This window comes from Triticum aestivum, chromosome 6B (genome assembly GCF_018294505.1).
Source record: "Triticum aestivum cultivar Chinese Spring chromosome 6B, IWGSC CS RefSeq v2.1, whole genome shotgun sequence".
NCBI lineage: Eukaryota > Viridiplantae > Streptophyta > Magnoliopsida > Poales > Poaceae > Triticum > Triticum aestivum.
In genome coordinates, this window is record NC_057810.1 from 56,809,724 (window position 1) to 56,823,884 (window position 14,161).

The 14,161-nt window shown below is 43.6% G+C and overlaps 1 protein-coding gene across 1 annotated transcript; it reads right to left on the reverse strand.

Annotated features, from left to right (window-relative positions):
* Positions 1 to 3,422: 3,422 nt before the first annotated feature.
* Positions 3,423 to 11,414, reverse strand: LOC123135745 (disease resistance protein RGA2). Its single transcript, XM_044554939.1, has 10 exons — positions 11,317 to 11,414; positions 6,495 to 11,198; positions 6,166 to 6,318; positions 5,778 to 6,020; positions 5,569 to 5,692; positions 5,204 to 5,365; positions 5,042 to 5,103; positions 4,799 to 4,949; positions 4,490 to 4,606; positions 3,423 to 4,174 (listed from the first exon to the last, which is right to left on the reverse strand). Exon 2 carries the CDS (start codon positions 11,189 to 11,191, stop codon positions 6,509 to 6,511), a length of 4,683 nt encoding a protein of 1,560 aa, XP_044410874.1. The 5' UTR covers positions 11,192 to 11,198; positions 11,317 to 11,414; the 3' UTR covers positions 3,423 to 4,174; positions 4,490 to 4,606; positions 4,799 to 4,949; positions 5,042 to 5,103; positions 5,204 to 5,365; positions 5,569 to 5,692; positions 5,778 to 6,020; positions 6,166 to 6,318; positions 6,495 to 6,508.
* Between the last annotated feature and the right edge of the window lie 2,747 nt (positions 11,415 to 14,161).

Here is a 14,161-nt window from a genome sequence, read left to right on the forward strand (position 1 = left end):
TGGCACTGTAAGTCACATGAGGAGGGCCATGATCGATGCTAAAACTATCACAGCAAAAGGACAATATATTCACATGAGATGTGCAGCCCATGTCATAAACTTGTTAGTTTCAGATTGCCTAAGAGAGTTGTCCATCTCAGTGCAACGAGTCCGTGCTGCTGTCCGTTTTATCAAAAATTCTCCATCAAGAATTACTCGATTTAAAAGGTGTGCTGACTTGGAAAAGGTGGAGAGCAAAGCATTCTTACCACTTGATATATGCACAAAATGGAACTCCACATGCCTAATGTTGAAAACTGCAGCCACATATGAGAAGGTGTTCGATAGGTATGGCGATGATGACCCTTAATTTGCAATTGAGTTAAATAGTGAGAAAGCGCCAGGAGTTCCTGAACCTGTAGATTGGGAGTATGCAAGGAAGATCTCAGAGTTTCTTGAGTATTTTTATAACCTCACTATTCGTGTTTTAGCCTATAATTGTTGCACATCTCACATTTTTCCCCCATGAAATTGCTTATGTTTACATCTTGTTGAGAGAGTGGTGTGAGAGTACCGATGCTTTGCGGAAGGAAATGGCTGAAAGGATGATTGCTGAGTACGACAAGTATTGGGGTGCTTGTGAGAGCTTCAACACTCTGATCTTTGTGTCTGTTGCTCTCGATCCAAGGTACAAGTTATCAGATTACACAAGGTTTGCTACTTATGAGAGGTTTGGTGAGATCAAAGGAGAAGAAGTTCGGAAATGATGAGTGAAACACTTAAGTGATGAAGAGGATACAGAACGGTTGACCATACTAGAGGAAGGTATGAAAATAGGCTCATTCGGTGCTTCCTTTGTTTCCCTAATTCCTTGCTGAATTTAACTGTTTACTGGTTGCTTTATTTTAATCTCAGAATTAATTCAAGAAATGAGTGGCCTCAACGTATCTGAGACTAGCTCTAGTAATAACAATTCCATCACCGTTGATGATTCACATGATAAATATGGGTGAGTACTGCTTCCCTTCATAAGCACAAGAATGACTGGCAACTTGGAGAGTATGATGGTAATCTGAATGCTACATTATTTGCTCACCTGCAGTTTCTAGAGATTGGAGCCTTGGGAATATCTTGCCGTCTTTCTGATGAGTTGGGGTGTGGTGGTGCAAAACAGCAAATCTTGCTGGCTTGTTCGATTCCCGTGTCATTATTTTATTTTGGTCTGTGCTTCCATGCCAGAAAATCTATCAGTCAGTCAATGATATGAACTCAAGTTATCTGTGTCGTGCAGCAGCTGCTGCTACTAAGAACTGTAAGCTACTATCTATTTTGCTTCAAGTTATGCAACCTCACAACTTTTTATGATTCAAACAGTAAAAAATAGCTTCGCTATTAGGAAAATCTAGCAAAAACACCAAAGTTGAATCATCTAAGCATTGTTGGGTGAAAACAGTAATGGAAACAGAGATTATCAGTAGGTAATTTGTAGTGTAGTAGCACACTTTCAACTTCTACTGTTAGCACGTTCTCAATTATTTTCGCCATCTTCTCACAGTAGAGACAAATGGCTCAAATACCTCCCATAGAGACAAATGCTGAGCCATCTACCTCACCAAATCATTTACGATATTCTTTATTATCGTGGACATATGATGGACTCATGTAGTAGAAAAGCAGAAACATCTGGTTTGTAGCTCATAAGAACTTCTTTTTTTAGAAATGCATGATCTTATTAATCACAAACAAATTGAATTTAATCAAACTCATTGTGTAGAATCCTCAAGCAAGGGATCTTATTAACTAATACCTCCTTCGGTACACAATATATGGCATCCTTTTTACAGTGGGTGACGTAAGAAGCAATACATTGAGCACTCCTTCAATCATACTATGTTACTAAAAATAAAAATTATAATTCATGATGAAAGCTGTTTTAACGATAAATCTAGTCTTATAGCTTTGCTAATGTGTTCAATATAAAGTCTCGTATGGCCAAACTGAAGAAACTAGACCGTGCACAATGTGTAGATCTGAAATTTATTTTTCAAACTCCAAATTTCAACTGTTATTTATCTAGTTCTTGCACTGCAACTGTGCACTGGCACTATAATTATACAGTCTTTGCAAATGTCAATAGTCAGGCAACAATGGAATTTAGTTAAATTGTTGTACAAATAATTTGCCAATCTTCGCTACAGAAGCAGAGCGCTTGTGACATAAACTAACCTAAACCAGACACTGCAAGGAATTTATTTTCCAGATCATAGTAATTACATGAACACAAGGAAACCTTCAAGCCTCACACACTCCACGAAATAGCAACTCAGGCTACGAGCGAGGGATTCAGGGGGCGCTGTCACACCATAGCATAAAACTTCAGTGGTTCTGCTGAAAGCGCTTGACTGATTGAATCTCCTCGGCAATTCCAGGGAACCTTTTGGTTGTCCACCGGTACCAACCAAGTGATTAATGTCGTGGATCCATAAGCCGTGCCTGGCGGGGACACGATCTGGGGCCTCCATGGTAGGTGTGTAGGAGAAGCCTCACAGGTTGCTGACGAAGGAACTGACGAAGGGAGGGCTGTGGTGGTGGTGCGCACAGAAGCGGCAGAAAAGGTGGATGTCAGATATGATGCAACACCAGCGCTTTCAGATGAGGGAGGCGGGGTAGGTTTCCGACGTCCAGCTGCATCACCGCCCATGACATCTTGCCCTCCTCACAGCTCGTTTGGCAGGGGGCTCGTGTGGCAGGGGGAAATGATCAAGTGATCAGCATCGTGGATCTGCATTTGCACAAACACCTAGTCAGTAATTTAGTCAGGCCATATGCCTACACTAGCTTCTGCATATCATTAGGGAAAACTTAAATAAGAGATGGAGCAGTATAAACCAAGATAAACTTTGATAAGCATTTGATTAACCTTGAGGAAGTTGACTCTTGAGTGTCCCTTCAACACTGTAGCTTAGTACCATATACTAAAAAGGATGCTTCATGATAGAAAGTCTTTCAGTAGTACAATTCATGTATTGGGAAGCACAGATCACATAATCAAGTAAGCATTCATCATGAACCAAGAAGCCTCGTGTTTCCGATCATTAGAAAATGATGTGAAAGGATGGGAGTGACTCGACAAGGAAAAGATAGGCCCATGTTACGCAGAGTGATCCCAAGGCATGTGTGATGTCCTCGGTTTCGATGTTGCATGGGAAGTAGGGATTTGCCAAGGTATGCACAATTGATATGAAGTGATGTGAAGTCCTAGTAAGCATATGCAAATAAACCATCCCACTAAGATGAAACAGAATTAGCTATGAGTGCTAAACTCTACAAGATGAATAATGGTTCTAAGCTCTACATGATGAATAAATGGGTGGTAAGAAAAGTGATAAAGTATAAGCCTAAGAAATAAATGAACACTAAGAGCTTGATAGAGAGAAAATATGGCACCTATCTTATTCTACTTCTTTCTTTTATCTTTTCTTTCTTTCTTTCTTTCTTTTTCTTTTTTCTTTTTTTCTTTCTTTCTTTTCCATTTTTCTTTCTTTTTCTGCCCTACAAAAGATTGATAGGTGCCGACGGAAGCTCTTATATATATGAAAATAAAAGCGAGGCATAAAATGGTTGGTGAATTTAGAAAGCGCTAAACATGATGACTATTATGCCTCCTTTAAAGATGTACAAAGCAAAATTCAAATGTGCATGGCAAAAGGATCCACTACTTGGAATAGCAAATGAGGAGGTGCTATGATAGGTAGATATGGTGGACTCTTTGGAAAACTGAAGTGGCTTAACGGGAGTTTCTCTCTTTTTTTTTTCCTTTTTTTGGTCATTTTACCTTTTAGCCTTTTTTTCCCTCTCACGGTTGATTCAACTGTTCTATCAACCTTGGTTTCTTACCTCTCACATCTCACTCTTTTTTTAGTGAGAAACTCCACAATGGTTGGGATGTACTGGCGGAGTATGCTAGATCCCAATGTAGGAAATGCAATGCCAAGTACCGATGAGGCTAGCAACATAAGATAAAAGGATGATCGGCTTGGAGGGCATCTTGTCACGATGAAATGCAAACCTGAAGATGTAAACTGTATGAAAAGGTTGTGGAAGTGTAGCGAACTTGAAAACCATGTCTTCATGAGTTACCACGAAGATTTTAACGAAAGTAATTTGAAGCATTGCAGAGCGAATATAAGAACACCTGCACACAAGATAGAATTGTGAGCACACCACAAATTTCTTCCAGGAACAAAAAAAAATGAAGAAACACTGAAATGCGATTAACTGATTTGTCAACATTTTGAGAAGATAAGTAGTGTCGAGAACAAATCTTCAATTAATGGTTTAGGAAAGGTTGTTTCTGAGAAAAAAAAGGAAAACTGAATAAATTCGTTTCAGTGTTTATATCTGAATATCTGATATCTCAAGAGGCTAATTGGATTTCTTACTGAAAGATCAAATGGTTGGGAACAAACTGAGTACTAAGAGTTTAAACTTGAAGACCAAATGTATTTACCAGATTTATATGCCTGAAGAAAATAACACAAGACCATCTTGTGAGAACTATGCATCATGCATGGATGGCATGAGTCTTAAAAGGGTAGAAAAATGTACAACTCCAAGATAGAGAGCCCTGCACAATGAATGGAAACAGAGAACTGTTCAGTTTAAGCAGCAATGAGGCAAAAATAAACCTCAAGAATGGTTTTTCGTGTGTCGGATCAGAAAAGATTAACTGGGGATAGATAAAACCAAGGAAACATCAGGGTGTCGATGAACAATGCATAAAACTATCGAAGTACAGTATGATTATGCATGTACTAACCAGATTATGGACAGAATGGAAGATGCAGATTGAGATCCTCCAGGATAGCATCTCTTCAGCTGGACTGAACTCAACTATGTCATGACAACTTACTTACCAGGAGAACCAGGTCTGCCTTAACCCACAGGACCAACCTTTTACCGAGATTGATCTGAAAAGACCAGGGTAACATCATAACATTAGCATCTGATTGTACATTTCTAATTGAAATATGGAACAGATCAGCCAAAGTAAGGCACTTACAATGCATCACCCATTAGTGAGGACAGTTTGCATCGTAAACAGCTTTGCAGCATGTAAATCATCTGGACAAGTGACATCCTAATTTAGTGTTGGCTGATCAAAATTGCACAAGTATTACATGGACAGCAACGGACATTTTTTTTTGCAGAAGCAGGTACTTACTGCTGGTGGTTCACAGAACCTTTCCTATACTGAGAAAACTTCAGAATTTTTTATGAGATTCAGCAGAACTTCAAAATGTCACATGATGAATTTATGGGACTTTATGTTGCTGTAGTAATTATGATCCATTTCCTTGTAGTGAAACTTGTAGAGCTCCTACATCTGGTTCAAAAGAAAGTCAGACATTAGCATGAAGATAAATAATAGAGCTCAACAAATGTAGATCTTCTAAAGTCCTAGGGTACACTGCCTTGGATTAAGAGAATTCACAGGCTTTCCCCTAGCTTGGTTAAGAAATTCTTTGCTTCTGACAAATATAAAATGTTCCTATTGTTTAAAGTTTCATTTTACTTGTATACACTTACCAGATCATAACACTTTATAGGAATCCTACAAGTGTTGGACTGAATACTACAAGTGAGAAGTGTGCATGGATGGACAGAGTGATTCCTTGAAGGGCTCAAAACTGTGCAACTCCTAGATAGAGCTCTGCACAGAGTATTAAAACAAGCCAGTTATTAAGAAAACTCGTTGCGTGGAATTCATGTGTGGGTACTAGGAATGTCTTGTTTACCTTTGGATTGGCCAGATTTGACTTCAGTGGAGGAGCTACACAAGGTTGATTGTCTGTGGGTGTGGGCGGTGGGGATATGAATTTCTAGGGGGCAAAAACTATATTCCTCCCCCTCCCTATAACAGCTTTCTTCGCAAAATTTGTCAAGCCGCCGCAGCCCTTGCACACATATCTCCGGCCACCAGTGTTTGATTTACTGGAATTGTCCCTTAAGCTTGCTACACCGCGAAAGATGACAAAATCCTGCATAGTAGATGGAAACAGAAAGCTGTTAAGACTATGTAGTAATGGGGTAAAACGAAGCAAATAAAACGGTTTGACGTGTGTGGGATCAGGAAAAAGTAACGTTAGTTAGGAACAAGATACAGTTAAAGAATATTGGACTTACGGGATGATTACGTACATCATGGATGATACAGACTGAAGTCTTGTGCTTGCACTGGGAAAAACTGATGAGAGCCAGAGAACGAACTACACTTTGTATCCAGAGAGAATTGTACGAGGCTGATGATGAACCAATCAAAAAGACAAAAAGAGAGCCCTGCACAGAAGATTAAAATAAGTGGGTTATTCAGTTCAGAAGAAACGAGAGTAATTCCTAAGAGCCAAGCAGAAAAAAATCTGAATGATGTCGAAGCTAACGAGGTTAGCAAAAGCAAGGGGAACTGGTGAGTAGGAACTATAAGAATGAGAAGAGGGTAAGGACGTGTTTGTTACCTTGGAAGGATTCTTCAGGCCATGATTACTGGAATTGTCCCTATCAAGCTGCGGCACTGCCTTTTAAGCTCCTCGCTTTCGGAATCACGGACATGTAGTGCTCGCAGGGATTTGGGAAGCCCATCCTTGTGAAGCGATTTGATTTCAGGACACTCCCGGATCAGTAATTCCTGCAGAGAACTCGGGAGGGCGTCCTTGGGCACTGATTTTATGGCAGGACAATTCGCGATCTCCAATTTTTGCAGAGAAGTTCGGAGGCCGTCCGAAAAAGTGGGAAGCAATTCCAGCTCAGGACAATTGGAGATCTGTAATCTCTGCAGACAACTCGGGAGGCAGTCCTTGGGCAGCGACTGGAGGGATGTGCATTCAAAGATACACAAGTAGTTGATGCTGGCAAGTGTATGTAGTCCTGCAGGGAGGAACTGCAATTTCTGGCAGTAACCAAATGCGAGCTCTTGGAGGGAGGTGAGAACCAGGAGGGCCTCTCCTGGGATGGGCTCCACCTCTTTGCAACCATAAATGCTCAATTTGGTGAGAGAGGTGGAGATGAGGCTGCAGATGGACACAGGAAGAACTCCTGGGGAGTTATATATGGATAGGGTATGTAGTTTTGAGGAACGGCTGACGCTTAGGTTTGTGAGGTCCTCCATGCCCCAAAGCTCGAGTTCTTCCAGGTTGGATAGGTTTGTGAGGGCCAGATTGTTGAATTCTTTAAGATTGGATAGGCAGAGTTTTTCAAGGGAGGCCGGGAAAGGGAAACAAGACGAGGAGCTCGAGCCCGAATAGGAGAAAAGCAACTTGGGGCAACCTGCGCGCACTTGGCGGAGGGAGTGTAGACGCTGGAGACCTCCTGCTGCTTCGTTGTTGTCGCCCCCTAAATTGGGGACTATTCTCAGCTCATGGCAATTTTCGACTATCAGCTTCTGTAGTTGGGTAGGCAAGAGCAGCAGTCCTCCTTCTGCCGTCGCCACTATTTCCTCCTCTTCTTTTGTCTCTTGCTGCTGTGCTCCACTCTGCCGCTCTGACACACCAAGTTCTGTTATCTTTTCGCAATCATATATGGCCAGGCCGGTGAGCTTCGGAAAATGAGAGAGCAGTTGAGTCAATTCTTTCCCGCTAGCACCACTTCCATAAATTGTGAGGTTTTCAACTGGAACCTGGCACAGGACATGGCCCTCGCCTCCGACTGGAGACAGGACAATACTCGACCGACCACTTATAGTGAGCTCCCGCAGAGATGTTAGCATTTGGATTTTATCCAACGGCAAAGGAGGGCAATTGTGTAGATTCAATATTTTTAGTGCACTCAAATTACAGAAAGCCAACTCTTTCGGAAACAAGCTACTTGTACCATCCGCTGCGTAAATGTCCAAACTTAATTTTGGTTCTGAGTAAGTGAGCTCCTCAATTGAGCCTGTTTGTTCTATCTCAATGGAGCATAGACTATCAGTCCAGGGGATAGCAGGCATTGTCCTCAGCTTTGGGCATCCTACAATCCTGAGCTTTCTTAGTCTAGGGAACCAAGTCATGTTCTCTCCTTCCTGCTCTGGCTGAGAGCAAGTAGAACATGAAAACGGCAACTCTATAAGTTCAGGGCAGTCTTCAATAATGACCACTTCCAGGTGGAGGAAGAAGCCACAATTTTGATTTCCAGCCCACCTTTTCAGTTTTGGTATCTTAACAAACACTAGCCTTTTCAAATTTTGAAAGCCTTGTTTTTTGAGACAATTTTTTTGAAAGCTTGGGCTTGCGATGCAACCCTTGCACTCACCATGGGGCTCATGGACCGACCAGAACTCTCCTAATGGTGGAAAAGTTTTCCAAGATACATTAGCCAAGTGAAGAGATTCCAAATTTTTGACCAAGAGGTTATCACCTAGCCATCTTGGGCAACTAGTACCTCCGTGTCCTGTAATGCACAGATCTCGAAGGTCACTATGTGGTACAAGATTTTCAATAACATTTTCTTCTCTTGTTGGTTCCCTGTTAGATCGTTCCACATCCCACTCTAATGTTAGTTCACGCAAGTGGTTCCTATGTATTGGTCTTATTTCCTTATCCCGGCCCCCCTTTTTTGGCACCTTTTCAAGATTATAGATGCCAAGTGACCCTCCCAACTCTGTTAACTGCGTGAGCTGACTTATTTCGAAACCAGTACAATCATTTCGAACTTGAAATCTTCTTAATTCTGAAAGCAGTTTAAGTTTTCCCACCTCAGATATGTCAGAATGAACTTGAGGCATATTTTCTGGCACAATAAAATGACGAAGCTTTACCAGGTTGGTGATATGTTTTATTGAAACAGGGTCGTTCCACTTTTCAAAATTTATTATCTCTAGATGATAAAATCTGAACAACATACTCGGTAAGTCGATGTTGCATCTATCATCGCTTGGCTCGATCCTTAGGTAACGAAGATGGATGGTTTCTGAAAAATTATGCAGAATGTCCTCTATAGAGTATGATGCTCCAGATAGAAAAATAGTACGAAGGGCTTTAGCTTTTTTAAATAGATGAGCAAAGGTCTTCGTGAAGCTACCATGGTATCGCCCAAACACCATCAGAGTACGTAGGTTTTCAACTTTTAATCTTTTCCCTAATGCACTCAAATCATCTTTATAGTCACCGAAAGTCATTCTATCATCAACATCTTTATCATCTACAATTATGGATAAGTGACGTACAGATGGGGAGATGTGTATGGACCTGACATTAGAACTACATATGCTAACACACTCATCTGACGATACCTTTGTGGCCAATTCATGCAATAGATCATGAACAACATAAAAATAACGACCATCTTCTTTTTTGTTTTTTTTGAAAAATCCGTAATTGACCAACTCATGCAAATGGTCTAGTCCAACATCTTCAGTTCTTCTATTCTGGTCAAATGGATGCAAAATACCTAGTCCTATCCACAATTGAACTAACTCCTTGGTATCAAATTCGTAATCTTCGGGAAATAAAGCACAATACACAAACAACTGTTTTAAATGGAAAGGGAGAAAATCATAGCTAAGTTTGAGGGCTGGCATGATGTCACTCTCACTGGTTTCTAATTCCCATTCTTTGCTTTCTAGAACTCTTTTCCAATGGTCCAAAGTAAGTTGGTTTCGTAGTAATCTACCTACAGTTTTAGTTGCAAGAGGGGAACCTTTCAAATGGCGCACTACTTCATGACCAGTTTCATGTAATGCAGCAGGATGTTTTCCCCATGGTTCTAGCTCATTACCAAATACACATGCTTCAAAGAAACGCATGGTATCTGCATCATCTAGTCTTTCCAGTTCTAGTTCACAATTGGTTGTCTTAACCATTTCTGCTACCATTGGTATTCGAGTTGTGACTATAATGAAATTACCCTTGGACTCAACCTTTTTCAAAGGTGCTATTAGTTTTTTCCACTCATCCTCTCGATATGTCCACATATCATCCAAGACGAGTAAAAACCTCTTACCTTTTAATCTTTGTTGGATAAGTTCTTCGGCACTAGCATTCTTCTTTTCACCATCAACTTTAGCGATTTTGTTGACTATCTCTTGTGCCAACCTATCTGCACTGAAATCAAGAGAGACACATACCCAAATTGAAGCCTGGAAATAGCTACTCATTTCTTGGCATATGTGTTGCGTAAAAGTTGTTTTTCCAATACCCCCAATTCCAAAAATTGGAAGCACGTTAAGTTGACTGAAAGAGTACTCGTGACTATTAATGACATCTACAATTTTCTTCTTTTGGTCATCCCTCCCGTAAAAATCAGGTTCTACAATCTCTGATGTGGTTTTGGATCTGTTTATAGCAATTTCTTTGGTGTGAGTGCAGTTGGAGCCCAACAAATTTAGATTAAGAATTATGGAGACCTTAGCACATACTTCCTTTAGCTGCACTACCATGTCCATCATCATTTGAGACATTTGGACCCTATTAAACTTCAATTCTTCGCAATCGCTATGGTTTGCAAGCTCCGGCATGATAGCTTGAGGATCATCATTTTTGGTTTGAACAGTCACATGGGCTTGAGGATTATCATGGTGGGCAGATATAGGAGAGTAGCATGGAAAGTGTTTACCGAATGTGTGGGCAGCGTTGCGAGCACTTGAGATGACCTTGGGCATGCATCTGCCATCAACCTTCTTGACACCCCCCTTGTTGGCGGGCGTCGGTGACGAGGAGCTGATGCCCCGCCTGCCACACAAGCGTATGCCAGAGAGGCATCGTTGCTTGCCATCATTTTCTTGGTGTTCACCGGGATCACTTTCTTGGTGATCACTAGGATCACTTTCTTGGTCACCACCATGGCTAGGAGCACCCAAGAGTTTGCTGGTGACATGCCTTGCCGTGTGTTCAGCATTGATGCGGATGGCATGGACGGAACCCACGGCATTCACGTCGGCGGCATGGTAGGTTCCATGAAGGGCGTCGTGGATGCGGAAGTACTCCAGCTCATCCAGCACATCATCTGCCCCGTACGCCAGCTGCTCGAGCTTGCGCAGGAGCTCCTTGAGCGCGACGCCACGGACGCCCCTGCCCTGCGCGTTCTCGAGCATCCCATGCGCATACAGCAGCTCCATCTTGAGGGCGTCGATGTTGTGATCGAGATTGGCGCTAGCCGCCCAGGCCTCCAGCAAGCCATCCGTGACGGGGGCCAGCGCCTTGCCCAGCACCCACTTTGCGGCACCGATGGCGGTGTCCATCCTCCGCCTGAAATATCACTTGCAAATACGTACATCCATTGATTATTAGTCACTAACAGAGTAACCGTGCTAATTGTAGATTGATGATTCGAGACGAGGATTAGATGGAAGAAAGATGCACGTACCGCCGTGAAACCCCCCTGCCTGGAGGCGCTGAGGTGACCCAAGGCGTAGTGGGATGTGCACGGAGAGAGAGAGAGATAGCAATCAGCAGGTAGCAGTAGTGTGCGTAGAGGTGTGTGGAGAGCGATGTGCAGCAGGAGGGGGTATATAAAGAGAGGGTCAGGGCCCTCCCCTAGAAAAAGAAATTACGGGATGAAGTAAAATAATGGCTGCCAGCAAGAGGTTTAGTGCCGCCACATTAAAATAAAATGGAGACTCTGCTTCAGATCTCGCGCCACGGCTGCTTATGAAATACGAGTACTCAGGAATACTCTGTGGAAACTTTTGACTCGACCTCAACGACCGTTGAGAAGCAGCAGGTGACCGGACAACTGCGCTTGATCTGAGGCGCTGCTTGAGTTACTGACCCCCACGGTGTTCTTCGGGAGAATGCGTTGAAACATTGAAGACGATGATTTAGTTTTGAGGTACAATGGCTTCTGTTTGGGCGGCCGGTCTCTCTATCTCATATATACTTACTCTCTTTCGTAATACAATTACCTTTTTTTTACTTGTTCTGCTATTTTTCACTCTGCGTCACAATCGGGACACTAGATAGACCATCCTGTTTCACTCGGTATTTTTCATGGGTGCGTGATAAACTGCCTTTTAGTCCTAATTTTAATAGAGTTGGCATTGTTGTGCTATGCTGGGCTATTCGGAAAACACATAGCAGAGCTTGTTTTGAGGGCGCATGACTCGGCCAGGGCCTCGGCCACTGGGAGGCTTCTACGCATCATGGAAGCAGGAAAGCCTGGATATGCTGGAGGGGTATTGAATTCCGATGAAGATGACAAGATGATTTGTCTAGGACCAAATGCAACATGCAGGTAGCAAGTCCCGCGAAGCAAACTCAAATTCCTTGTTTGTGTAGTTATGATGCCAACCCAAGGTTAGTTGTTAATATCCAATGCACAAGTTGTGCTTACACTATGAAATGTTTAGCTGTCGCTTCACCAACTGATCTAGCAACAATATTATTACTGATGTATCAACGGCGGCTTTTTGGAGTCATTTCATTTGGCGCGAGGGACGGGACACGGTATTTGTCTGCTCTGCTCCGGGTACAACCCTCCCTAGATGCCCTTGTCCATATGATCCAAGCTAATATGCACTACCTTCGATTTGTTTTTTGAAATATAGTAATGACTAATGGCAAGGTTATGTTATCTTTTTCGTCCGTATACTGATATGAATAAGCAGAATGAGTTGGGCCGTCGTTGATAAGACCAACTACTAGTAGTCTTGGCGTCTTGGTCATTTTGTTAATGGACATGTGCTGGCTACTGATGGCTGCATCTCAACCTCTCAAGTCAAGCCATCGAGTCGCCTTGATTAAACCCCGTCGATAGTCTTTGTGGAACTCAAACACCCAACATCGAACAAGGCTCTGCGTGTGCGGTCGACAATGACGGGCCAACCTCATCGACATACGTGCTCTGCTGTGGAAGCCTGCAGCCATGAAACACTGAAAACAGCAACTTAGGATTAAACGTGAGAAGAGAAGGGCAGAAAGGTTTAACCTGTCTTACACTGAAGATGAAGATTCCAAGTCATGGTGCAGCAAGCAATGGATATGGAGAATGGAATCTACAAGGAGCTCCTAAGGCGCAGGATTTCAATGCCATCGTAAAGCTTGGATCGTCCAGAGAAAAATGGGCTGACAGGAGGAGCCAGGGGCGACTGGGGGACTATGAAGGCCGACGTCGTGGCTGCCTTCGCCGAGCTGCGCAAACTCTGTGGACGCAAGTTTCAGGGACTGAATCAGGCACTGTTGATCTTTCTGCCCAAGCGATCGGATGCCTCCACCCTGAAGGATCTTCGCAAAGATGGCCGTGAAGATCCTAGATATGCATGTCAGGTTGTCGTCCAGGTTGGGTGCCCTGTACAGGGAGGGGTTTCTCGTTGCTCGTAGCTTTGTTAGTGCTCATTAGGCATCAGGGTTGCACACCAACTTCACAAAGTGTTGGATGTCCGCCAGAGGCTGTTCTGACGAGATGGCCCTCGAGGCTGCATCGATGATGGAGTGTGAGCTTGCTCCTTTCCCGGTCAAGTCTCTTTTTTTTTGAAAAAAAGTACCTTAGCAATCCCCCATCGCTTGGATTTTGCTGGAAGCCTCTGAGTGGGCCGAAAGAGAGAGAGGGCCCAAACAGCTCGGCCCAGATTTTCCGGCGTCGCCAAGAGGTGTGAAGAACAGCCACGCCGCCGCCGGCCCGCCGAGCGTAGGAGTGATGAACCGTCGAGCTGTCGCCGAGAGGGGACCTCACTCCTCATATCTAAAACCGGTGTCGTTGCCGATCCATCCACGTAACGTATTGAGACCAACATTCGGTTCAGCCTACTAAAGCGCACACCACATGCACATGTTTTAGGAGCCGTCATCATCATCAGACCACTGACCCATCTTCAGGAGAGATCCGCATCCTCCTTGCCAGTCCGGACATCCGTTGACGCCACCACGGCGCCTAACGGCGCCACCGCCATGCGCTCATCCGTCAAACGCGAAGTCTCTCGAAGATCTGTCGTGCGTAGCACCTGCCAACCAGGCATGACTCAACGTAGGACCTGTCGGTCAGGCATGAATTGATAGCTCCAGTGAAGCTCCGTGCAAGACGAAGCCGCTCCACCTCCTGCCAGTCTTCCAGTGCCCTCCACAAACGATGCTCCCAAGAGAGAAACGGCATCGTAGTACCGCCATCGTCCGATCTGGAAGACCGGATCCCAGGGTTTCCCCCGAAGCAGCACGAGTGGGTCGACAACAGTTACACGATGATGCTTTCATCAAGGTAACGGCGCAAAGCGCCGCCA